At 41.9% G+C, this 25,682-nt stretch overlaps 1 protein-coding gene across 7 annotated transcripts in view; it reads left to right on the plus strand.

Moving 5' to 3' along the window:
* adgrl2b.1 (adhesion G protein-coupled receptor L2b, tandem duplicate 1) overlaps window positions 1–16,310 on the plus strand; it is a 93,205-nt gene extending 76,895 nt beyond the window's left edge. For 2 of the 7 annotated variants that reach the window (XM_086273511.1, XM_086273512.1), the window contains 8 exons: window positions 184–404; window positions 1,168–1,234; window positions 3,359–3,450; window positions 4,721–4,889; window positions 6,809–6,937; window positions 7,995–8,091; window positions 9,164–9,289; window positions 13,923–16,310. In XM_086273511.1, the coding sequence (XP_086129637.1) occupies window positions 184–404; window positions 1,168–1,234; window positions 3,359–3,450; window positions 4,721–4,889; window positions 6,809–6,937; window positions 7,995–8,091; window positions 9,164–9,289; window positions 13,923–14,794 (1,773 nt within the window). In that variant the 3' untranslated portion in view covers window positions 14,795–16,310. Of the gene's footprint in view, window positions 1–183; window positions 405–1,167; window positions 1,235–3,358; window positions 3,451–4,720; window positions 4,890–6,808; window positions 6,938–7,994; window positions 8,092–9,163; window positions 9,290–13,240; window positions 13,295–13,922 lie in introns of all 7 variants that reach the window. The other 5 variants (XM_086273513.1, XM_086273514.1, XM_086273519.1 and 2 more) reach the window with 4 other exon arrangements.
* Window positions 16,311–25,682: the final 9,372 nt, after the last annotated feature.

Genomic DNA, 25,682 nt, shown 5'->3' on the forward strand with positions numbered 1-25,682 from the left:
ATTGGTGTTATGACACTCTGAATTCCTCTCAGCCCAGACAGCAGAAAGCTGACCGCATGAATAAACCTTTCCAAAGCAGCAGGGAGGGAAGCGTGTTCATCCAAGGCGCAGGGTTTAGTAAAATAAGCTCTTTCACTGTCCTTTTACCTCTGCGTGTAACGTCTGCTTGTATTTTCTCATCAGCTGGTCTGCTCCATCATCGCTGGAGTTCTCCACTTCTGCTTCCTGGCCGCGTTCGTGTGGATGTGTTTGGAGGGTGTGCAGCTGTACCTCATGCTGGTCGAGGTGTTTGAGAGCGAGTTTTCACGCAGGAAGTATTACTACATGTCTGGGTACCTCATCCCAGCCGTGGTGGTGGGCATCTCAGCGGCCATTGACTACAGAAGCTACGGCACTCAGCGGGCGTAAGTGTGGGATCTTTGCAGAGGCTCTTCTTCCCGGGATAAATATCACAAGCTTTAGTCCTCCCTTCTCCCCACTACGACACACCCACACAGCATGTACTGTATGTGCTAATGATAGTAATATCACAAAGAGTAGTCCACCTCTGGCCCCTTGGCAAATTTACAGCCTGTCATTGCTAAAAGAAGAGGCTGTGAGCAAAGTAGCTGCATTAATGAATGTGCTGGCTAGCTGCACTCGCTCGCTGGGTTTTTAGTCTTGTGGATGTGGATAATTGCCACCCATGTCAGTTAAAAGTTTATGCACTCCTCTGCTGGTCTTCATCCAAGCAGCAAGCTTTATGATTTGTAAAACGGCGAGTCCTCTCTAATTTATGGAATTTAAGTAAACCGCCTTTTTCAGACTCTATTTTCCATTCTGTTTCCCGGTGATAAACGTGGGCTGAGGTGCAATTCATTCTTAAACTGTCTACATTACAATGTTTACTGTACTGTACATACACACAGATATCCCACATTTGTAGACATTTGCAGACTGTGAAGTCATGAGTCCAGTAACCACTGGCTTTTACACTGCAGCTTCTCATGGCACGAGGCCAGCACTCCCTTAAGGTCGGGTTTTCTTCTTTGCGGTCAAAGGAGTTTCTATTCTGTTGCTGCGGCCTATCATGCAGCCGGCTCTGCTGGGCTCCGATCAATGAGAAGCAACTTTGTTTTCACAAAGAGACGATTTAATGAACTGAACACCACCTTTTACACCCTATAGGTGCTGGTTAAGAGTCGACAACCATTTCATCTGGAGCTTCATCGGACCTGTAACCTTCATAATTGTGGTAAGTTGTAAATTTGTGCACGCGTGTGATAACTTTTTGTTCTTTGAAAGAAAAGCTCAGAGAATAGTTTATAGATTTCTCTCTCTCCGTCTGTGCTGGCAGCCTCTTAGCTCTGCTTTCTCAGATCAATTTGCATGAAAGGAAAGTGGTCCCATTATAGCTGACACGAGGACATCAGTGTCCACTCAGCTATGAAATCCTCTGAAATCAGAATTGGTGAGCGGCAACAACTTGAAGCTGTTTGGTCCTTGCTGTACATCTAGAGAATACTCCCCTGCTGCAATCAGGAGGAGAAATCGTTTCAGGCATGAAGGTCATTTGCTCAGTGGGAAAACAAGGGTGATGGTGGCGGGGGGTGGGGATGGGGTGGTGAACATGGAAGTAATGAGTGGTTGGGCCAGACAACTATTACCACAGCTCATAGCCCTGCTGAGGATTATGACGTATCCCCAGCCAATCCTAGAGCGCAGACATCTCCATCTTCACCTTTTAATATTTCATGCACGGCGCTGGGTGTTCGCCATGCGCATAGACACACGCACAACGTGTGCGCATCTCATGCACGCATTCAGCATGACCTAAGCAGACCCAGAGCACTTATCCATATAGGCGTATATAGTAACACGTATGTAAATCTATCCATAGGCTGTAGATGGACGCCAGACCCCGTGTAGGCAGCCCCTGTTATATGCTCTTGATTTCGCAGGGAAGTACAAATTTTAGATGGCACATGCAGTTCGCCTCATCTTTCTGCAGAGTGCCCCCTTTACTCCATTCCTCACTGTCTGTCTCATCGTATCTGTGTCACCACTTACAGCTGTGTTAAATGCATCTCCAGCCTCTCGACTCAAGCAGACGTAAATCGGCCCCTGTGGCTGGGAGACAAAACACGGCATTACTCTAAGCTGTGATCTAAAAGCCTCTTTCTGTCTTTTTAGCCACTCCTTTTTCTTCCATCTTTCTCAACGCCGCTGTTGTTGGTTTCCATCTGCGTTCCACTCACAGCCTCTTTGTTTCCATTTAGGACCCTGCTTTTGTTGCCGCCTGTGTTCTCGGGATGCGTTCACGCGGGATAATGCCGGGGATCTTGCCGCTGATTTGTGAATGAGAATTGAAACTGAAATATTTGATAAACTGGAGAGCACTACATCTCGATCATTAGGGGTCCGTTTTTATGCCAACTCGTGCCTTTTATTATCCCCCGTTCACGCTCGAAGCGCTTGGGTGGGCTTGAAAAATGCACGCCCGGAGCAGGTTTTTGAGGGTAGAAGTTTTTCATGTGATAAGACTCCGGATCCATTTTTTTCTTTTTTGTTTTTCGTTGAATATTAACAGAAGTACATTTCAAAGGTTGAATGTGGTATCGTGCCAAATTGAAGTGCATCTCCTCCCTTTCCCTTTGTGGCTACAGGCCTGCAGTGCTTAGAGAGTTAGAGATAGAGACATCCTGAAAGCATCGAAACCTTTCTGGATGTATGGCTTGAATCACTTAAGTGTTTTTTTCCTGGTCTCGGTGAAGCTTGTTTTTAAAACATGACATTCAAACTCTATACTTTCCCCACTAGATTTAACTTTTTTTCTCTCTCCCGGCGCTCTTGCCTGCACTTTATTAGATCTGTTTCATCAGATAGACGTCCCTTATTTTGTGGATTTGTACTCTGTGTTTGGAATCAGCTGTAATGACAAACATGAGGGAGAAATTTCGAATGTAGCCGATGTTGAATATCGAAGCTGTGTGAAGCAGACCAAGGCGATAACCTCTCACAGTTGTTTTTCCTCTTTGAAAGTCAATGTACTTTGTGATCTGCACAGAGGCATTAAATTTTCATATTCCTCTCGGTAAAGGTGTGTTTGTGTTGACACACGCCACGGAGCCAGCGAGAGAATAGCTTCAAAAAATATTCTGGTTGAAAATGTAAAACGTTAAGGGAGCTGTTTTCTGCACTGACTACTTTTTAATTTCAAGATTTCTATTTGCATATATAGAATTAAAGAAATCAAACACAAGGTCAGCGTGACAGTAAAGGATCGGAGCACTTGCTCCATTCGTTGGTGGTAACAGCAGGAATCACGTGACTACCTAAATGCGTTCTGTTAACCCTTATGTGGCATCTGTTTTGACAGGTCAATGTCATCTTCCTGGTGGTGACCATGTACAAGATGGTGAAGCATTCCACCTCCATGAAACCTGACTCGTCCAGGATCGGGGGTATAAGGTGAGGGAGGCGGGGGGGTGTCACTCTAGTCGATAAGGAGGCTGAGCTGTGGCTGCTTGCTGTTAGAGTGTGTGTGTGTTTGCTGAGCGGGGGGAGTGGGAAGAAAAATAATATGCACCATTACTGCTTTTGCCTACCTCCTGAAATTTCAAAAGCAGCTTCTGACCTACACGTTTATTTGATTTTCTCCTCTCTTAAACCCGACCAGACCAGTAATTTTCCCTTTAGATTTTATTTCAGTCCGTAGGTGGTGCCTTTTTAGTTCATTTTATGATTTCTGTATTTGCGCTACGCTGGGGTATATTGCCTTTTTTTTTTTTTTATTTCTTCATAACTGCAATTCTGACCTTTGTATCTTTTTGCTCCTGTGTTGGCATAGTTTATAGGCTTCTTTGAAAGGCGGATTCAACCGCAATCTTTGCAGATTTGAAGTTTTAAAACAAAAACAGGGGGGCCTCAGTGTTTTCGTTTTCTGTCTGCTGCGTTTGGTTGTGAAAAGACGAAAGCCTCTGACCGTTTCTATGCCTGGATTCTTGCTCAACAATATGTTTGAGGGCAGGCCAACATATGTTATGTGGGTGTCTGATTCAAAGACATTCACTCTGATTTTGGTCCAAACCCAAGATAAGGCATTGAACTGGTTTTTGGATTTTTTTGCACAGACAAAACTCACATTTATGGATGCTGGATTTCTCACATTATAATAAGTACTCAGTAGTCATTAACTGTTATGGTCCAACTTGAATCTGCTATGAATTTGGTCTCTGACTCAAATTTAGGAACTTGTTAAACAATGAAATAACATCTTCGCTGCACTAGACAGCAAGCAGAATTAGGCGTCATTTTCAACATTGTTCACTGTGATTTTTCTCCCACCGACAACATGCTGTTGTCCCATTTATTTCCAGGCTCGTGGTATCTCTCTGGGGATGCCTTACTTCTCTCTTGTGTGTCAGTAACGACCAGGCATCGCCACTGAAACTGACTGTCGAGTTATCTTATATTCTGGAAACCACCAAGGAAAATCCTGCTGTGTTTGCAGTCTTGTTAGACAACAATTCAGAGGAAGACCAAGGAAATTTCCTAACTGTCAGACAGTGAACGTGCGCTGTCTGCAAAATTTGTATCAGCATTTTTACACTTTGCCACCACTAGTGCAAATTGTCAAGCAAAAAAACCGGTGTTTCAAAAAGGTGTTGTCCAGGAGTGGAGAAGCAGGGAATTTAAGATTTTTTGCTGTTTTAATGTTGCTCTTTCCTGTCTTTTGCAGGTCATGGGTGTTAGGAGCCTTTGCTCTACTTTGTCTTTTGGGGCTGACGTGGTCCTTTGGCTTGTTCTTTCTCAATGAGTCCTCAATAGTGATGGCTTACCTCTTTACCATCTTCAACACTCTGCAAGGGATGTTCATCTTCATCTTTCACTGCCTGCTGCAGAAAAAAGTAAGATTTGTCCTTCTGTGTCTCAGATATGCTGTAAAATAGATTAACAGTAAGGTGAAAAACTGTTTTCTTAGTTTTTTGCGTATTTGTCACATTTACATGCTTTAGATTGTCAAACAAATTTTAATATTAGACAAAGACAACCCGAGTTGATACAAAATGCACTTAAATGATGATTTCATTTATTAAGTGGAAAAAAGCTATCCACACCTAGCTGGGCCTATGTGGAAAAAGTAATTGTCCCCCTTATTAAATCATGAATTAACTCTGATTTACCAAAATGTTTTGGAAAGCCAGACCTGTTGAATCAAGAAATCGCTTAAATAGAACCTGCCTGACAAAGTGAAGTAAGCTAAAAGATCTTAGAAAGCCAAACATTACGGTCAGATCTAAAGAAACAGCAGACAAGCAAAGGCACTTACATCTATCAGTCTGCCAAGGATTACGAAGCCACTTCTAAGGCTTTGGGATGCCAGTGAACCACAGTGAGAGCCATTATTATCCACAAATGGAGAAAACGCGGAACAGCAGGCTATCAAAACTACTCCAAGAGTGCATCGACGGCTCATCCAGGAGGTCACAAAAGACCCCAGAGCAACATCTGAAGAACTTCAGGCCTCAATTGTCTCAGTAAAGGTCAGAGTTCATGATTTTACAGTTGGAGAGTTCCAAGAAGAAAATCACCGCTGACCAAAAAGAGGACAAAGGCTCGTCTCACATTCGTCAAAAAATAACCAAGGGAAGATATTCTATGAACTGCCGAAAAATACTTTTTTACAGAAGACTAGGGCGGTTTGGATGGCTTTCTAATAAATTAAATCACCGTTTGTATTTACTTTAGTTATCTTTGTCTAATTTCTTTGATGATCTGAAACATGAACATGTGACAAATATGCAATATTTATGCGGGAATTTGTTTAGTCACGATAATTGCACTCCCGGCATCTGTGTATGTAGCTCAGTGATAGAGTGTATTAGGCCCTGGGTTCAGTCCCCGGTATCTCCACATTTTGTGGCTTCGTTATGTTGCGGTTTACTCATTTCCAACCATAGAGACAAATGGCCTTTGCGATTGAGTCAGAAAGGGCATCCAGTGTAAAACTGCCAAATCAAACATGTTCAGTTACCTGCTGTGAATAAGGGAGCAGCTGAAAGTAGCTTTTAATTATCCAACATTGTGACAGCTATGATTTGAGTTGTCTTCTCTCATTTTGTAAACTAAAGGAAGAGAATTACTTAAACAAGTTTAATAAGTTTTATTAATAATTAATCACTCTAAGTGATTAGTTGATTGGCAGGAAATTAGCGAGGAGATATTAACTAGTTAACTAATTGCCCAGTTGGTTTATAGTTACTTTTTAGGACAAATATGAACAGCTTGTTGCAGGTTTTTAAATGTCAGGATATTTTTTTGCCTTTCTTTGTCCTCTATGGTAATAAATTAATTTCATTTTAAACTGCTGTAGAGACAGAACAATATGTGTGTTAACTGCTATCTATAATTGTCTTTTTTTTAAATAGAGGAAACATTCAGTAATTGTTTCACCTTTTCTAAAAGGGGGAATTTTCTAAAGATTTAAGCTATGATTTGCCTGCTTGTCACTGAATCTAAAGAAGATTCCAGGTGTGGCTATTTGTATCTCTTTATAGGAGCATTTCCAGTTTATTTTTTTTGTTTTGTTTTTTTTAACTGGTATTTCATATATTCATATGTAGCAACACTCATGTCAAAATGCTTTCTTGTTACAATATTGCAATATGCTGCACACTGTTTGTTATTCCTGCCCTTACACATATGACATTTAAACTGCTGTCAGCTGGATGGCATTTGATAAAGATTTGGGATTTGCATCTCTCAGGGGGGGGCTGCTGTCTGTGTCTGTATGCTGAGTTTGTCCTGATCTTTTATTCCTCTGCAGGTACGCAAAGAGTACAGCAAATGTTTCCGTCAGTCCCAGTGCTGCGGGGCGCTGCCGTCTGAGGGTTCCCACAGCTCAGCCAAGACAGCCACGTCTCGATCCACGGCCCGCTATTCGTCCGCTACTCAGGTACACACCAGAGAATCTGGCATATCAAGGTTTAGGATTTAGAGAACTGTACCTTAAAATAGACTGCACCGCAGAGAATGAGTAATTCATTAATTACTGAACATTTTACGGGCTTTTCATAAAGTATTTTTCGCTACCTTCTTGCACTTTTGAAGGCCAAAATAAAACAAAGTATTTAGCCCTGTTTTCTTAAACATATATAGACTCTAAGCCATTTTTAAGACTGAGCTACAAATGGCCTTCAGGCTGAGTGCTTTTCCATGAGTACAGACAAGGTGTGAAGTTTGAGAGACAAAGTAACACACTCTTATCTTTTGATTGAAAATATAAAAGTGTTGAAAAGGATTCTTAAACGCTAAATTTGCACTTTCTTCCGTAAAGCCAAGCTTCTCTACAGAGGTTGGGCATTGAAATAGAAATGTCACAGAGTGCAGTGCGTTATGTCACATTTCAGCCTTCACATTGTAGCTTAAGTGTAGTTTTCAGATTGTTTGGCTGTGTAATGTTAAATGTTAGTGATCAAAGGATGGACTTGAAGTTTTCTTGTCACTTGTGTTAAGAAATCTTTCCTTTTTTAAAATCCCGAAAAGGCCAGTGCTTCTTTCATATGTGTGTTATCGTGGCCACAGGTAGACCCTATTTGAAAATTGTAAAAAAAAAAAAAAACCCAGATACATGCATGTGGTAATATCTTCTTTCTTGTCTTTGTGAGAGCTATCTTAAGAGCACCTCTGGGAATTTGGCAGATGCTCCTGCTCTTAGCATCTGAAGAAAAAAGAAAAAAAAATGCTGCTCAGGGCCGATCTCTCAAATTACAAACCGTAAGACTCTCAGCGTATCCATTTTTGGTTGGATCAATAGCACGTGAAGGGCTTTGTTGTACCTGAACACAAACATGTCATCAAGCGGTGAATGAGCTGGATTTTTTTTTTGTGTACAAGTGCAGGTTTGAAGCACAAACTCGCATAGCCACTCAACCCTTTGGGGCAAAAAAACCTTCAATAAAAGTCGCGCCGTGTTGAGTCCTGATCAGTGGCTGCCTTTTTTCTCAACCCAGAGCCGCATCAGGCGGATGTGGAACGACACTGTGAGGAAGCAGTCAGAGTCCTCCTTCATCTCAGGAGACATAAACAGCACCTCCACACTCAACCAGGGTAAGCAGCCATCTCTCCTTCGCCACCGCCAGACGAGACACATACGCCATTCTCTTTGTGATGAAGCTCTGAATTCACAATAAACACATCAATGGATGCGACCCACCTGGCTATGTGGCAGCTCAGAAAGGAGTAAGATAAGACCCGATTTAATGCCTCCGTTCTCTTAGCGCCAAGCAATCAAAAAATAGCATTAAATGTTACTTGTGTATCTTAAGTTCAGAGCTTTTTCCGCTACGCTCCTGCTCGCCGGGATCCTCTGAACGGAGGGGAAAAAATAGTGACAGAAAGGAGGTGCGATATTTAGTCTGGCATAAAAAGTTATAGACGAGGACTTGAGTTCAAATAACGACCCTGAGCGGAGAGACTGACTGCGCAGCAGCCCTCTAAATCATCTTCATCCTGGGGTGATTGTCAGCATGAAAGCAGGGGAGGGAGACGAGCAAAGTCAGGCTGAGGTCAGAGCAGGTTTTGGACTGATCCCAGCATCATGAAGCTCAGGCTGCAGACAGCGCCAGCACAGATTTGGCTCTAATTCTCAATTAGTTTGGATTTATTTTTATTTTTTATTTTTTATTTTTTTTAGGGGATGGTTATTGCATTCCTAAAGATATACACAAGCATGCTGAGGATGATGGGGATGCTGTGACATGGTCACAACGCGCCACTTAGACGTGTTTCGTTTTTTGTCTCAACCGAACGAGTTTGTTTAGATGAATTAGTTCCATATAAACACAGCAGCTGATTGTGCAGCTATGCTTTTTTGGTTGACACTTGTCGCAGTAATACTGTTTGTCAGTTAGAGCAGATGACTGTTTGGATAATGGTTTGCTTTGACCGGCGTTTCTATGGCTGCCTTGTCCATAATAGAAGGCAGACGGATCGCAGGCTGTAAATCTTCTGCAGTGTGAGATTCTGGACAGTGAACGTCAGCTCCGTTGTTTATGTGGACAGCTAACCAACATATAACCACAGACCATGAGATACAATGACTCAGGCTCTCTTCTTCAGCTGCTTTTTCCACCCCTCCTAATTTTTCTCCCTCTCTGTCTTTCTCTTCCTGTTATTTCAGGGATGACTGGCAACTACCTCCTAACTAACCCTCTCCTTCGAACCCACGACACTAACCCTTATAACAACCTTCTGGCAGAAACCGTGGTGTGCAACACCCCCTCTCCACCGGCTTTTCACTCCCCAGGTGCACATCCGCCCTCCACCTTTTTTCTTATGCATTTTATCTGCTTCTTTGTTTTGTTTTTGCTTTTCCTTTTATGTTTAAAGCAACATTATGTTTCATTCAGTTGCTCATTTTTAGATGAATGACAAACAAAAGGATTGTAACGGCTTTCATTTCTGCCAGTCAACCCCAAAGCTAGCTTAGTTTAGCAAAAAGAGTGAAACTAGAGATAAATAGACAGCTTGGCATTGTAAAAAAAAAGAAGAAAAGAAACCCCTCCAGCTTGCAACTAGAAAGCCTGCTAATTTTAATGTTTTATCTCTTATAATTGGAAAACCAACAGGTTAGCTTAGCTTAGCATGAAGAGCAGGAGAAAAAAAGCTTACACTCTAGCATAAAAAACTACCCTTTGTAACTACTGTGCAAAATTAATTTTATTTACACTGCGGATACGACTGCCATGGCTGATGGGTGGATGTCAGCACACGAGTTTGGTTTAACCATAAATGTAGAATCTATACTTATATAGCCTATGGCGGCGCTGTCCCAGCTAAGTTAGCGTTAGCTAAAACTTAGCCCCATATGATCACTTTTCACTCCAAAATAAGGCAGCAGCCTCCATAGGGCTTGTTTTACAGTACCATGTTTGTATTTGGCTACGCAAACGGATCTGTAACCAGAGCAAACATACTCGTGTCCTCCCAACATCACATAGTTCGACATGGATGACGCTAGGCTTAGGTTAAAAGCTAATTTGTTGAAAGGGGGGCGGGGGATTGAAGGGAGCGACAGCAGCTTTAATCAACAGCGGGAGAAGTGCAAAAAATGAATTTGCATACATGAATATATATTTCATTGATATCATATTTGCTACATCTGGTATTTTCTTTGATATTTGCACATTATTAGTCAATGAAATTCAATGCACGGAACTTTTTACAGGACAGACTTGACAGGACAGCCCTGAGGTTGCATCCATCTTTTAACTACAGTCTGTGGTTTAAACAGATGGAAATGGCTAGCTTAGCCTCACAAAATGATAAGAAAATCCGCCAACCAGCAAGTGCAAGACTTACTAATTAACAGGTTTTATCCTGTCTGTTGAATTTGTGCAAAAGCAAACGTGTAAGAACAACAGGTTTCAGTCTTTGTGGCAAAACAGTCAGCCTGAGTTCCTTCAGTGACAACATCGATCTATCAGCACTTGGAAAGCACACTAATTAACGCTAATTAATCCATCTCATTTGTTTAATCCATACAAGAACAACAATTTGCCACTTCCGGGCAGGTCATCTGCCGGCTCTTTCTTTGATCTGAGCAGTTCCCAGGCAACGAGCGGAGAAAGGAAGTTACCGGTTAAGAGAGAGTTAAGCAAAAGTTCTTGCATGTATTATAATAATTTCAGATATCACATGTCTATCAGAGAGCTTTAGGGTTGCCTGTAGCCAGAGTTTGTTTTCTTTTAACAGATCTGTCTTAATTGTTTACCCCTGCTTCCCGTCTTTATGCTATTCTAAGCTTGCCCTCTCCCGACTGCAGCTTCATATTTGAGAGACAGATACCGAGAGTGGTACCAGTCATCTCATTTAAGCCTCTGCCAGAAACGATTTCTCAAAATGTCGAACTGTTCCATTAAGTCTGTTTACTAAATTCACCAAAAACATGGAAACTGTTGAGGTTGCGGTTGTGACACAGCATGAATGGAAATGTTGAGAATAATTACACAAGGTTTCGCTTTGTTCTTCTTCATTCACACCTTCTCTGTATTTTTGTTTGTTCTTATCGAGGCAATTTTCTCCTTTGTAAACACAGAGGGAGATAAACTCCGAGACGTCAATGCTATCTTATCTCGTCCACTTAGCAGTCATAAGAGAATTGCCCTCTCTTGAATGCAAGGTTTTTGGTGACGATTCGGATCGTTTATACCATTTACGAGCGACGTATTTACACGAGATCTTTGCATTCTGTTTAGCTAACTTAAAGAAAAACCCGAGCGTAAATTGTGTTAGTGTTTATGGTGACCTAGTTCCTCACTGGCAAAGCAAAGGAAACCTAATCAAAGGGGAGAAAGCAGAAGCACATGACGCAATGCGGGCAGAGTCACAGCTCTCAGATATACACACGCATTTGATGATAAAAGAGAATATTTAAAAAAATACAAGCCCTATGGCAAAAGTGTATAAGGAGCAAGATTTGCAGTAACATATAGCTTTAACATGTTGCGGCTGCTGCTCTCGTTTTGTGCTGCAAACTGGCTTGCAGCACAATGAGTGCACTTCACACTTAGAGATAATGAAGCAGGGTTGGGACCATAAAATGTCTGTTCAGGAACTCAAAGACATTTTTGCGATATATATTTTTGCCCTGCTCTCTAGAGCTCTGCAGCAGCGAAGCAGCTCAACACAAAACTGTGTGCGCGTGTGTGTGTGTGTGTGTGTGTGTGTGTGTGTGTGTGTGTGTGTGTGTGTGTGTGTGTGTGTGTGTGTGTGTGTAGACAGCATTTGCTTTATTGGCCTAAAATGTTTACCTGCTTAATCGTTGTTGGATAATTGCAGGTTAACACCAGAACAGAGCAGGCAGGTAAAAATGGCAATATTTAATTAGCAGATCATTTTGGGTCCAAGCTTAAATCTCCACTTTACCTGTAGAAACAGTTTATATCCCACTGCAGAGGACCGCTTTGCTGAGCTGCGTTTAAACAGGAGGGCAGCAGAAAGTAAAAAGACAAAAATATAATAGTAAAAGGATGTAAGGATCTACATATGGAAACTAGTTTGAGGAGAGAAGACAGCACTGCGACACACAAATGTCAAATCCCGGTGTGAAGATCACCATCCAAGGATGAAATAAGTGCCGAGAGAATGTCACGTTTAACTCAAGCTTATTCTAAATTTCCCCTGCTAGAGTCATTACACTTAGCTCCTGCGAAAAAGATGAGCATGTCTTTTACTATAAAGTGTATTAATACTCAGTAATACTCCACAGATGCTCATCCGGTGCTGTAAAATTGGTAAGGAGAACATCTTGGATGAATCTCTGCTGGAAAGCTTCCCAGAGTGCAGCTGTCTCTGTGTCCAGTTGAATTCTGTTCACATCATTTCCCTCCCTCACCCACTCTCCCGGTAGACAATACCTGTCTGCAACAAAATCGCCCAGCTGAGCATAAACAAATGCAAATCTGGAAGTCGGGCCTTTTGAGAGAACTGTCTAATAATCCCTCCACCATTACCACCACTGCCTTTTTGTGTCCTTTTGCACCCTGCACTCTTTTTGCGGGTTTTTTTTTTTTTTTAAAGGAAATCTCTTTGATGTTGTTTTCAGAGCTTTTTTTTCAGGTACCATCATCATATTCTGACAAGTTTGAAAGAGTGCAGTTTCCCCCTTTTCCCCTTTTTATGTGTGCTCGTGACGACACAGCCGTCAGCCTCCTCCCTCCCTCTGTTTTTCCCCACATCCATCCTGCTACTTGAGCTTAGTCAGAGGGCTGCACAGAATAGGAGTAATCTGTTGTGTGTACGTCTGTGTGCGTGTTTCGCTCGTGTAAAATTGATAGATGTACACTTGAAAAAGGCGGAAAAATTTTGTGTTTCTCAGAAAGAAATAGTTTCATCAGGAAATATTTTCTTTGACTTCTTCTTTTTCTTTTTTTTCTGTCAACTTTCTTTCTGTTTTCTTTTTTTAAAGACTGCTTGCTGCTGAACCCTTTCACCTGCTGAGTCCAGGATTCAGTTGTCCATGATTTGTCCTTTAGCTCGCTCAAATTGGTAAACAAAATAATTTCTCCATCTACGTCCAGCGATTTAAGCAAAGCCTCTGCACTAAACTCGAGTTAAGCGCAAGGACACAATCCCAGCTGGGTCAACTGAATCCGGGATGGATGTTACGAGCTTCCACTTTTTTCCTATTTGAGTGATTTTATTGTTTCTGCTTCAATTGAAAAAAAGCATCTGTTTTGCTTTCTTTGCAAATCAGCTGTTCTTAGGCCAGGTAGCCTGAGCAGACACACTTGATGTGAGTGGTGGCAAAGTGAGTCATTGCACCCTGCCTGTGTGTTGTGGTGTTTGGGGCTTGTTGCTGTGCTTGTGGGGCCCCAGTGCAGAGAGGTGGTTTGCCATCTGTGTTTGACATTACTCTTTTGTTATGCCCTCGTTTCTTTATTTTATTTTTTTTTTTTTATAGTTTTGCTGGAATGTTTTATTCATTGTTAACATCACTGCACTTCCTCATCAGCTTGTACTTCTTTCTTTCTTTTATTCCAGTTTTCTTCTGTTTTCCTGCTGCTTTGTTACCTGGTCATGAGCTACCTAATTACATGTTGCTGTACTATATTTTTGATTTCTAAGCCATCTTTTGTTCTCATTTCTTCAATATTGTTCAGGATAATCTCTTAGATTGGCTTTAATGATATTCAGCAGTAATGAGCTTAGACGTGGTGGGAAGCTAATTGGGTTCTCCTTTGAATTTTAAAAGTTTTCTTTTCTCTTTTTTTTTGGATATTTGTTTAAAATTAAAATGAATCAAGAGATCAAAGAGTACAAGAGTAAAGTGTCCTGAGCAGTATCAAGCACATGTGGATGATGTAGTGGAGACCGCCTTGTTCTGTGAAAAGCTGAAACGTTGCGTCTCACCTGCTCATTTCCGCCTTTCTTTGCAGGACAGCAGTCTCTGAGCAACAGCAGGGACATCAGTGCCATGGACACCCTCCCCCTCAACGGCAATTTCAACAACAGCTACTCCCTGCGAGACGACGACTATGAGGCCGTGGGCGTTCGAGCCCCGGGTGACCTGGGGGGCCTCAACCTGGACGATGCCGCTTTTGAGAAGTTGATCATATCCGAGATTGTCCACAACAACCTCAGGCCCCGCGGGGCTCCCAAAGGTCGCGATGCTCCACGGGAGAGGGACAGAGTCTTGCCTCCGCAGACCAGGGTGACGGTGGACCGGGGAGGGGGCGGGGGTGGGAGCGGGAGCGAGGATGACGCCATCGTGGCAGATCACGCCGATGCCTCATCCCCGCAGAGAGGGAGCGGAAGAGGAGGCCACGCCACCCTGGAGCTGCTCCTGCACCCCCACCACAAGGAGGTGCTGGAAGCCCCTCTCCTGCCCCAGAGGACTCATTCCTTGCTGTACAGCTCCCAGAAGGCCCCCAGGTGCCTGGAGGGCCAGAGCGGCCATGGCTCTGAGACTGTTACCGCAGAGGAGGACATGGGCTCCCATTCACCCAGCAACAATAGAGACTCCCTTTATACCAGCATGCCAAACTTGAGAGACTCCCCCTCGCCTTCAGCTTCCCCATACCCTCCGGAAGAAGAGGAGGAGGAGCTCTCCCCCTCACCTCAAAGCGAGAGCGAGGACGCGTATCACAAAAGCATGCCTGAGCTCGGCGATGCGCCGCAGCCGCTGTCCTACTACCACATAAACCGGGGCACCAGCGACGGGTGCATCATCCCACCCAACAACGAAGACTGTGCGCATGACGGAGAGGCGCCCGCCGACGGACAAATGCAGCTCATCACCAGCCTCTGAGCGGGCGACGCTTTGTTTGCACAGGTTTTAGCAGGACGGGTGCATCGGAGAGAGCCGGCGAGCCTGGCTCCGCACTTCACACGCTCTTTCTGTTCTTTGTGTCAGGACAAGAAGTGAAAAGTTGTTGGGTGGAAAAAGGAATGAATGAATACATGACTTTTGCACACAGATCTCATTAACACACAAAACACATCCCATCTGAGGCCAGACAAATGTGGACTGTGAAGGCTCTGCTGTTGGACTAAAGAGGAGCAGAGAATGACACGTAGGCCGAGATAAATCTGGCATTTCTGTTGTACTGCGAGAAAAATCGAAGAATAAGAGTTAAAAAAACAGAGAAAAAAAAGGGGGGAAAGTACTCTAAGAACTATGAAACTCCTGACGTATTCCTGGGGGGGCTTTGAAGAACCGGGGTCTTTTTAGTCAAGAAGTGCAGAGCTAGAACTAGTGTGGCTCCACTACACAGTCAGGACTGTAAAGTTAAGAAACCACTAATTCAGACTCAGGCCTTATATTTTCTCTATTGCACATTTAACTGTTGTCAAAGTAACAGCTGAAAAAAATATATTTTGCTGTACCACTAGTGTAAAAAGTGAAATTAAAAAAGGAAAAAAGAAGAAGAAGAAAGGCAACCATTCAGTAGTTCTTGCCCTTTCAATGTTAATAAGATTCTTCAGACAAGGCTAATCAAAAATGGTGGAAATGTGCTTTTCCTCTCACACTTGACTTGTTGTAGTATGTTTGAATATGAGAAAATCATTTAAAAAAAAGTTTTTGGGAGATGCAAAATCCATATGAAATCATCATGCTCACGTCTCTGCTTGTGAAGTGCTTTTTGCTTTCATGAATGATGAGTTTTCGCCAGTAGTTAATATTTGTTAACACCGGGCCATGCACAGATTTGGAGTAAAATTGGATCCTCGTGTAATTTATTTTACTTGAAAGAAATTGTCGGGTTTCTGAGACTTTTTTAATGCGACGTAGATGCGATATTGCAGTTTTTGAGGACATTTCATCCTTTGACACGAATTAATTTATTAATTATTCCAAGAAAAATGTTAAAAAACAAAAAAAGAACATGGTTGGGAAGTGTGAAAAGTTGTTGCAGCACTGATTAGGTTCATTTTATTTCTTTTTGTAAGAGCCCATCATCAGCTGGTATTTAATTCAATTCCTGTTTGATATCAAATAAATGTGAAATTTTTTCTTGTTCGCAGATGTTTGGTTGCTTATTCGCATTCGGAATAATAAATCACAGACATATTTCACACTTTTATTGAAGGTAAAACCCACAAATAGACCCAAACTACAGAATCGTTGGTGAAAAAAACCAAGCATTTTTACATAAACATGTGGACACATTTATCAATTTTCTTCTTCGCGTAAATGGGAATAAATTGTGGATTTGTGTGGAAGTATTTTCTTGGGTGGATTAATGCACACGTGATTTGCTAGTGACGTCATATTGTGTTTCAAATATAAATAAATTCATGGATAACTTTATAATTCATGACATTTTTCCATTCACACAGGCATTTTCTCAGCTGCTTAACCAATTCAGGGTTGCAGGGGAGGGCTCAAATCTGTCCCAGCTGCCCATTTGAACAGGTTGCCAAGCTATCACACTATCCCCCTTTTTCACTACATAAAGAATCAAATATTCTGTATGTTAACTGAATTAATTATCTCTTTAATACACTTTGTGTTGATGCTCCCTGATGGCAGCATCCTCACACACAGCAGGATAGTGCCCTCAGTTGAACCCCAGACAACACTGGAACGTGAAACACTGCAAAGTGCCAAAAGTCTTAACCCAGCATCCAAAAGAAAAAAATCCTCCAAATCCCAATCAGATCGAGCAGCCGTGGCCCAAACCCTGCAAAACCCAAACACCCAAAGGACACGCTGCCAGACACCACAGGAGACACCCTGGAGCTCCCGCGTTCAACACAGACATGCTCTGTTGGCAAGAAGGCGCATCGACAAAAGACTAGACAAATGTTTTGCATTTTATCAAAATCATTTGTAAATGTGCAAATAGTGTGAGTGCAACATTCAATCGGCATCGTTCTAACAGTCTGATGGTTGTCTTTCTACCCAGAGACTGCATGTTGTCTGATTTTAGCCTTCCAGTGCACAAAAAAAGAGAAAAACATCTCCTTTATGTGTGTCAGCCATGATGTTCTCACAGCAAGATGTTGTTTCTGTCCTCATTCTGTCTCTTCTTGCATCTGCGCTTGCATCTCGCAGCTTTGTACGGGACGTTTGTTGTCTCACCGTAATGCCTGTCTGCTCCGTGTCCAGCAGCAGCATCGGCGGCGGCAGAAGCTTCGTAAAAAGTCCCCCAGTGGTGTAAATCCGTTTTGGGGAAGAAGGAAAAGAACTCAGCTAAAGAGTTGCAGGTGTAATCTAAAGTTGACAGCGTGTGATAAATTGCAGTCACAACTCAGAACTAATTGAGATCCATCTGTTATCGCTTCTTTTTATAGCAACACCAACTCGGTTAGACAAAATGAAACATTTGCGTTTGGGAAGCTCCTGACAGTTGGCTCGAACGGGTTGGAGGTTATCCACTGAGCTTGTTGACGTGGATACATCTGAGATCGTCATTAAAGAAGAGGTTTAATCTGCCAGGACCATCCTAAAGCAATACGTCACTAGATTATTTTCTTCTCTTTAAATTCCACTACTTAATGAGCTGTGCTGCAGGAATGAACTGCGGATTTAAAAAAGCTGCGCCCACTATCGCGGCCATTTAATGATCGCGCCAAAGCAGTTGAAGCTTCGTGGCCTGTGTAGTTCTTTTTGTGGGCTTTATTGACCAAAAAGAAACAAAAAAAAATAATCAGCTCGAGCTTCTGACTGCCACTGCAAGAATACGCTGTGACAGTAATTATGCAAGTTTAACAAGACGTGCCATAATCATTTTTGATCATCCTCTGTGTCTAAATCATTCCATGTGCTGAGCTGCTGCGCATCATCTGAGGAGAAGACAGAGTGGATGAGACTCCCATCACAGACTTAGCAAATGTGGCATGCAGTTTGTCTTTCATCCGTGGCTTTTTCAGCTTGTACTGACCACACACATACACCCACTCAGCAGACATACGGTCGCAGCAGGATCTGGGTGGTGCACTTTATTAACTGGAGCTGGGTGCCAGTAGGCTGTCGGGAACTAACACGGAGGCCAAAGCAAAGCTCTGAGTCCACCGTGGCTTTCTGTCTTGTTGTTTGAACATCGGCCTCTCGGTTTACACAGGGCCATCCAAAAAGCCCCGCGGGAGACACCGAACCCATCTGCAAGTCATCCAGAAACTCTGCTTCCTTTCACTTAAGACTCGAATTAAATGCAAAGTTGATGACCTGCTCGCGGTTCACCGGGAATGAGCCCGCACCCTCTGCGAAAGCCGTCTTATGATAAACGCCGGACGTGACGAGCTCGCAGCGGGACTTCACACGAGACGAACCCTTCGGGACAGGCACGCGTGATGCAACTGCGAGGATGGCTTCCCCGCCTGTGATTCATAACAGGCGAAATTGAGATGAATGGATGTGCTGAGCTCTCTTTGCCAAGCATAAGGCTCAGTTTTGCATGATGCATATATATTGGTTCATTATCACTAAGTCACCTGTGCTCTGCATTAGCTCTCTCACCCCATTATCTTAAAGAACATTGGATTTTGAAATAGAACAATATATAAATGATCCTGTACTGTTTGTGCTTGTCTGCCTGCGTGTGTTGGAGTGGGGTGTGCGTGTGTGGGGTTCTTCATACAAAGATCCCGGGCACTCCTTATCCTGCTGCGATGATTTCCGACCATTCATCCTCTTCAAAGATATTCCTTCCACCTTTGACTTTTCATTGAGCTGCTGACATTACCGTCTCTCATTATCTGATTATATTATGATGCAGCGTATTAGCCATGCAGTGTTTGTGTTGCAAATGAAAAAGTTGTCAAAGTTTGTTGGAGATGAAAGTGCTTCATTTATCAATTCATCTTTTATCTGTTCGTAGTCAAAGCCCAGCTTCCATGGGGCAGTGGCAAATGAAGGCGCAATAAGGCTCAGTCCGAGAAGACATTACCGTGTTTTCATTTGGAACTGTTTGATGTTCCAGCCTCTGGTGATTTGGACATTATTTCATGTCCATCATCAAAAAGACATCAAACAAGATGCTGCATTCAAAATCAGATCACAGAGCCTCGGCCAAATGTGGTGTGCTTGTGTGTGTGTGTGCAATGACTGCCTATATACTGTATACTGTGTGAGTACTTAGAAAGGAGGTACATTTTTTTTCTTAACAAATTCCCCCCCAAAGCTTTCTCAAAGCTAACATGAACAGGATGTTTACAGAGACAGCTTTTTGACCCACTCCACCAAAGTCTGTCTTTTGGAAAGGAGGGAGGAGCATTATTATTAAAATTAAAACACATTCTTGCAGACAATATTTATATTCTTGGATAGCAATCTTTATTCTTTAGCTAGTGCAGAAACTATGCATGATTATATTATCACAACCACAATGCAGGGGGAGAGTTGTGTGTCCTCGGGGCCTCTGTAAATGTAAAGCTTGCATTCCTCCATATTTCACTGCTCTGCAGCATGAAGATAAAGAATATCTGAACCGCTCCTGCATCTGCTGCCACCCATCCCACCGAACAGCGCCGCACTGCCTTGGCTCACTCGGCTTCTCTGTGTGACACAAACCTGCCTGCAAAACAAGGCGAAATCAAGCTGCCTTGCATTTTTATGCTGGTGGAGAATAGATGTGAAAGGTGTGTTGAATAGGAGTGGGGAAAAGAAAAATCTGTTTTTCCTGTGCAGTTTATGGCACTTTAACCATACTGTGATTCTCTTTTAATTTTTTATTTTTATTTTAGCCCCTTGACATTTCTAGTTTGTTGTTTTAAAGCTTGTTAGAAAATTACCACAACTAGCCCTCATCGGTCCCAGCAGAGGCCCATTTAAATGAAATATGGGCTTTCACTCAACTTTAACAAATAAAAGCTATTATGAGAGATTAAGACTTTTGGCTTAAAATATGCTCAAGAGTCCCTTTTCCTGGCTGGCTGGCTGGCTGGCTCAGAAAGCCTGTATATAATTTGCAGGGAAAGAAAGAAATGGAGTGTGTTTCAGACCGAGTCAGGGAGGCTGAAGAGGAGAAAGCGAAGGGGAAAGATGGTGAGACAGACGGCGAGCAGCAGCAGTCTAACATGTCAGAAACAATCTGAGTCTGAGCCCCGCAGTTGTAAAACTGTCATACCTCGTAGGAAACACCAGCAGTGACCTCAGAATTGGGCTAAGGTAGCCTGTCACACCCATTATACAGTAAACACTCTGTAGAGGGCTGTGTTTTGGTTGGGTTGTCTCCCTTAAAGTAATATCAATACATTCCCGGGAGGCACAAACACAACACACGACTGCCATTAATCAAACGGTCAAGAAAGGAATTTTCCCATATTTAAGCAATTGGTCCCACATTTTTTGGCCATTTGAGACAAAACATAATGATTGTAATTATTTTTTCTCTTTCTGTTTTTTTCTTTTTTAAATCTAGGACTAGAAAGGTGAATGTGTGAGAAAGCATATCTCACTGGAGTCTAGACGTGGAAAAAATAAATACATTTGTGAAGATAAAATGTAGTCGATTCTGCTGTGTGTCCCAGTTCAAAGTGTTGTTTGATTTGGCAATTCAGAGAAACAGTATTCTCAAAAGACAGCACAGAGAGTATGGAGGACCAAATCTGCCAAAATCTCAACCAAATAAAATCCTTGAAAAATAAAAATGCGAGTGTGAGTTTGGGAGCAACTGGCACAAGGTTGACCCTTTAATGCACTGTGAAGGACAACCGTGCATGAATAGGTCCGAGGGAAACCATACAGGGTGTGCAGAATTATTAGGCAAATAAGTATTTTGTCCACATCATCCTCTTCATGCATGTTGTCTTACTCCAAGCTGTATAGGCTCGAAAGCCTACTACCAATTAAGCATATTAGGTGATGTGCATCTCTGTAATGAGAAGGGGTGTGGTCTAATGACATCAACACCCTATATCAGGGTTATTAGGCAACGTTCTTTCCTTTGGCAAAATGGGTCAAAAGAAGGACTTGACAGGCTCAGAAAAGTCAAAAATAGTGAGATATCTTGCAGAGGGATGCAGCAGTCTCAAAATTGCAAAGCTTCTGAAGCGTGATCATCGAACAATCAAGCGTTTCATTCAAAATAGTCAACAGGGTCGCAAGAAGCGTGTGGAAAAACCAAGGCGCAAAATAACTGCCCATGAACAGAGAAAAGTCAAGCGTGCAGCTGCCAAGATGCCACTTGCCACCAGTTTGGCCATATTTCAGAGCTGCAACATCACTGGAGTGCCCAAAAGCACAAGGTGTGCAATACTCAGAGACATGGCCAAGGTAAGAAAGGCTGAAAGACGACCACCACTGAACAAGACACACAAGCTGAAACGTCAAGACTGGGCCAAGAAATATCTCAAGACTGGTTTTTCTAAGGTTTTATGGACTGATGAAATGAGAGCGAGTCTTGATGGGCCAGATGGATGGGCCCGTGGCTGGATTGGTAAAGGGCAGAGAGCTCCAGTCCGACTCAGACGCCAGCAAGGTGGAGGTGGAGTACTGGTTTGGGCTGGTATCATCAAAGATAAGCTTGTGGGGCCTTTTCGGGTTGAGGATGGAGTCAAGCTCAACTCCCAGTCCTACTGCCAGTTTCTGGAAGACACCTTCTTCAAGCAGTGGTACAGGAAGAAGTCTGCATCCTTCAAGAAAAACATGATTTTCATGCAGGACAATGCTCCATCACACGCGTCCAAGTACTCCACAGCATGGCTGGCAAGAAAGGGTATAAAAGAAGAAAAACTAATGACATGGCCTCCTTGTTCACCTGATCTGAACCCCATTGAGAACCTGTGGTCCATCATCAAATGTGAGATTTACAAGGAGGGAAAACAGTACACCTCTCTGAACAGTGTCTGGGAGGCTGTGGTTGCTGCTGCACACAATGTTGATGGTGAACAGATCAAAACACTGACAGAATCCATGGATGGCAGGCTTTTGAGTGTCCTTGCAAAGAAAGGTGGCTATATTGGTCGCTGATTTGTTTTTGTTTTGTTTTTGAATGTCAGAAATGTATATTTGTGAATGTGGAGATGTTATATTGGTTTCACTGGTAAAAATAAATAATTGAAATGGAATTATTTCAATTATTTACACTGGAAAATAACTCAAAATGTTAGAAATATTCCAGTATTAGAAAATCAGCACTGCTCAGTGTTAGCCATTGTTAATCTTCAAAACTGACTAGGTTACTTTTAAACATATAACACTGTCAAAAGTGTTAAATTAACACTCAGAGGTGTGGACCCATATAGACACTCTCCAGTGTTAATTTAACACTGGAGATTTTGCTGTGTATATTTGTGAATGTGGAGATGTTATATTGGTTTCACTGGTAAAAATAAATAATTGAAATGGGTATATATTTGTTTTTTGTTAAGTTGCCTAATAATTATGCACAGTAATAGTCACCTGCACACACAGATATCCCCCTAAAATAGCTAAAACTAAAAACAAACTAAAAACTACTTCGAAAAACATTCCGCTTTGATATTAATGAGTTTTTTGGGTTCATTGAGAACATGGTTGTTGTTCAATAATAAAATTATTCCTCAAAAATACAACTTGCCTAATAATTCTGCACTCCCTGTATAGGTGAAAGTGTAAAGAAAAAATAACAGAGTAGGAGAACTGAAAAAATAAATAAAATGGAAAAATGCAGGAAAATTAATGCATACAGTTATTTTAAAATAGATTCATTTTTAATTATTAAATAATAAATATAATTAATCCATGTAATAATTTCAACATTCATTTGTTTAATTAATAAATTTTTTTTACATCATGTTTAAGTCAAAATTAACAGCTTATTATCTCAAAATGTCAACTTCAAAACTCAAAATTTTTAAATACTAATTTGAAATTTCAACTTACCTTTTTTTAATTTCTTTTTTTTCCCAGTGGCAAATATAAGCCTCCATATAGAAACTTTTGTTTCCTCATCATATCATTTAAAGCCTTGTTCTCATTTGAAATCACATATATTTCTCATGTATGGCAGCCATTTCTAGTCATTTTCTGACTGAAAGCGTGCCCTGCTTTTGTTTGGCGCCAACTTCGCAGTTGGAATACTGAGACGTTTTATAGCATTAAACTGCAGGGTGCCTTTATTTAAAAAAGGCTTTCATTCCCACCCAGGATTGTGCCCAGCCTAGTCTGGATGTGAAATACAGTGGTACAGTAACATGTGGAGATAATTATGAAGCTAAGATAATCAATGTCATGCTTGAAGTTACATAGATGCCTAAAGCAATGTTTTCTTGAGCCACCAGTTTGAAAATCAAAGTGATGGGTTTAAAAAAAGAAAGAAAAGAAAAGAAAAAGAAAGCTTGGCCCTGGCTTTGAAACTATACCGAGCTGCGATGAACTGAGCTACTACACACGGTGAAATGCTTTATTATTGCCTTCTTGTAGCCACTAAATGACCTTTTATGCAGACTACATCAACAAGGGTTCATATTCCAGCAAAATATTTGGTTTAGGAGTTAAGACAGACACACATGCTCCAAACCACCCGCAAACGCATTAAAACAAAAGAAAAATGAGGACAGAGTAATAAAAATGCTTCATTGTGACATTTGTTTTGGAAATATTTTGTTATCTAAACTTCCTGTCAGAGTCAGTTTGGGCGCACGGTTTGATGCTCAGGGAAAACGTCCTGACACTTTTATGGAGGTACAGATCAAATTTCAGAAGGAAGCTCCTCAGTTGTTGCAGCTTCCTACTATCAGCGTGCCCCAGAGCAAGGCGAGGAAGATGCAGAGCTGTGAGCCTCGCTTCTAAGGAGCCCCAGATCTCCGAGCCAATTAGAAGAAAGCATGTCCCCAGACGTGGGGGGACTTTTTCTTTTCTGGCACAAGAGTACAAAAGCGGAGAGGCTATTAGTTTCACGGTCTTTAACCCTGATTTGCTCAGAATGAGAGGATAACTTGTGTAAAAAGATGACTTTTTAAGTAAAATAAGCCATAGAAAATCTGCTGGTACCGCTGGGCTGATATGACTTTAGCTTGAGTCTTTTATATCTGACAATAGAAGGCAATAAGAATAAGAGACACGAGTGACAATTAGGATCCACAGTTTTTTCATTTCTAAATATTTTGCTGTTTTGAAGCAAGTAGTTTCTGTGCACGAAACACAAGAAAAGGTTTATTTCTCATGTATTTCTTATGCTAAATCCCCGAGGATATTAGACTGTGTTTCACATTATTTCACACCACTATAAATACCAAAGCCCTTAATGCAAAATAACCAGGCTGTATTTCTTTCCCACCTAACACGCTACATGAATAACTATTCATTCTGCATTTTTACCCGACAAAAGCGTTGCGTTGAAAGGTTGCTCGCATACTATGGGCACCCCGACAAGAGGCCTGCAGTTCAGTCCACTTGACGTCTCCTCCAGTGGCTCCACGGTTTCTCCATGTGGTGAATGACTGTGTGAAAAAAAGAAGAGAGACCCAGAGCTCTTAGTGAAAAGCAAGTATCCTCAGTTGACTCACTAGTCTTGCTGGTTTTCCTGAAGAGGAATGATTTAAAAATGTAAGACATATAACACTGCTAAATAAATAATAAATACAGGGGCAAATATCCTCTCTGTTGTTCTGAAGCATTTCCTTCATCTCTCTATTTTTTTCTTTTCCATTTGTGCAATGCAAGAAAGAAAAAAACATTCAGAAGCCGACAGCAAAAAAACCATTATGGAAAGTCACTCTGAGCTGCTGCTCTGTGTTCTCTGTTCTGTGTGAGCTCACACTCAAAAAAGCTCCAGGCAGCCCAAAAAAATCTCCCAAGTTTTCACCCTCCACATGTCTTTCACATTTCAGTCTTTGTAAAGCGCAGAGCAACACTTGTTCCTGCCTTGGTCACATTACTCCTTCTTTTTTTCTAGCCCCCCCCCCTTACTATCCATAAATAAACTTTTTCATGGACGTGCATTTTAGCACATTAGCTGCATTTCAAGAACTCACATCTTGTTCAGCACAGTCAAAAAGAAAGGGCAGGAAGGGTCTTTTCAGTAAATGCATAAAGGAAAATCCCACACTGCGCTCAGGGCCTCTGCAGTGAACCCTCTGTTCCTTTCCTTATCGCTTTGCTTCGTCTACACCCTGAAAGGTCTTGACTCGAGTCTGCTTCGAGAGTGCCGAGAATGTGAATACTCTGTATTGAGACGTTTAGAGAGGGAAAAAAGATGATGGTGGGAATAAGAAGAGTACACGGCGGTGGCAAAAGTTTTCTCTCCTCTCATAAAAAAGAAAGATTAATAAACAGCATGTTGCCCTGATAGTGACCCATTTTTCTACCTGCTGCAAACCTGACCAGTATCTCAAAAACAGGAAATATCACACATGATGAGTTTTTGCTGCTAGTGTGGCTATGTGATTGAAATAGCCCAGAAACTACTGAATGTTACTGCAGAAAAATGGGAAGTTACCAGGTTGATGGGAAGTTTTCATATTATAACAGAATGTAACGCCTTCATTTGAAGTTTTCCTGTGTTTTATCCGTTAGACTTTTATTTTGAAGGATGCCTTTATGAAATATACTGCTAAAAAACCTTAAGAAAACTTTACCTTGATCTAACAGCAGTCAGCAAATACTGAGGTCATCGGCCTTTTGATAAAAAAAAAAATCAAAAATAAATTTTCCGAGCAACATAATGTGTCTAAAAAGTCCAGTAACAATAAAACCACAATGGGAAATGAACGTTCACATTTTATTTAAAAACAGCAGTTTAACAGACTTCATTGTGGAATTTAAAAGT

This window comes from Aulonocara sp. 'chitande type north' Nkhata Bay, linkage group LG18 (genome assembly GCF_057382095.1).
Source record: "Aulonocara sp. 'chitande type north' Nkhata Bay isolate Kocher_YH1m ecotype deep benthic linkage group LG18, A_spYH_male_GT1.1, whole genome shotgun sequence".
Lineage (NCBI taxonomy): Eukaryota > Metazoa > Chordata > Actinopteri > Cichliformes > Cichlidae > Aulonocara > Aulonocara sp. 'chitande type north' Nkhata Bay.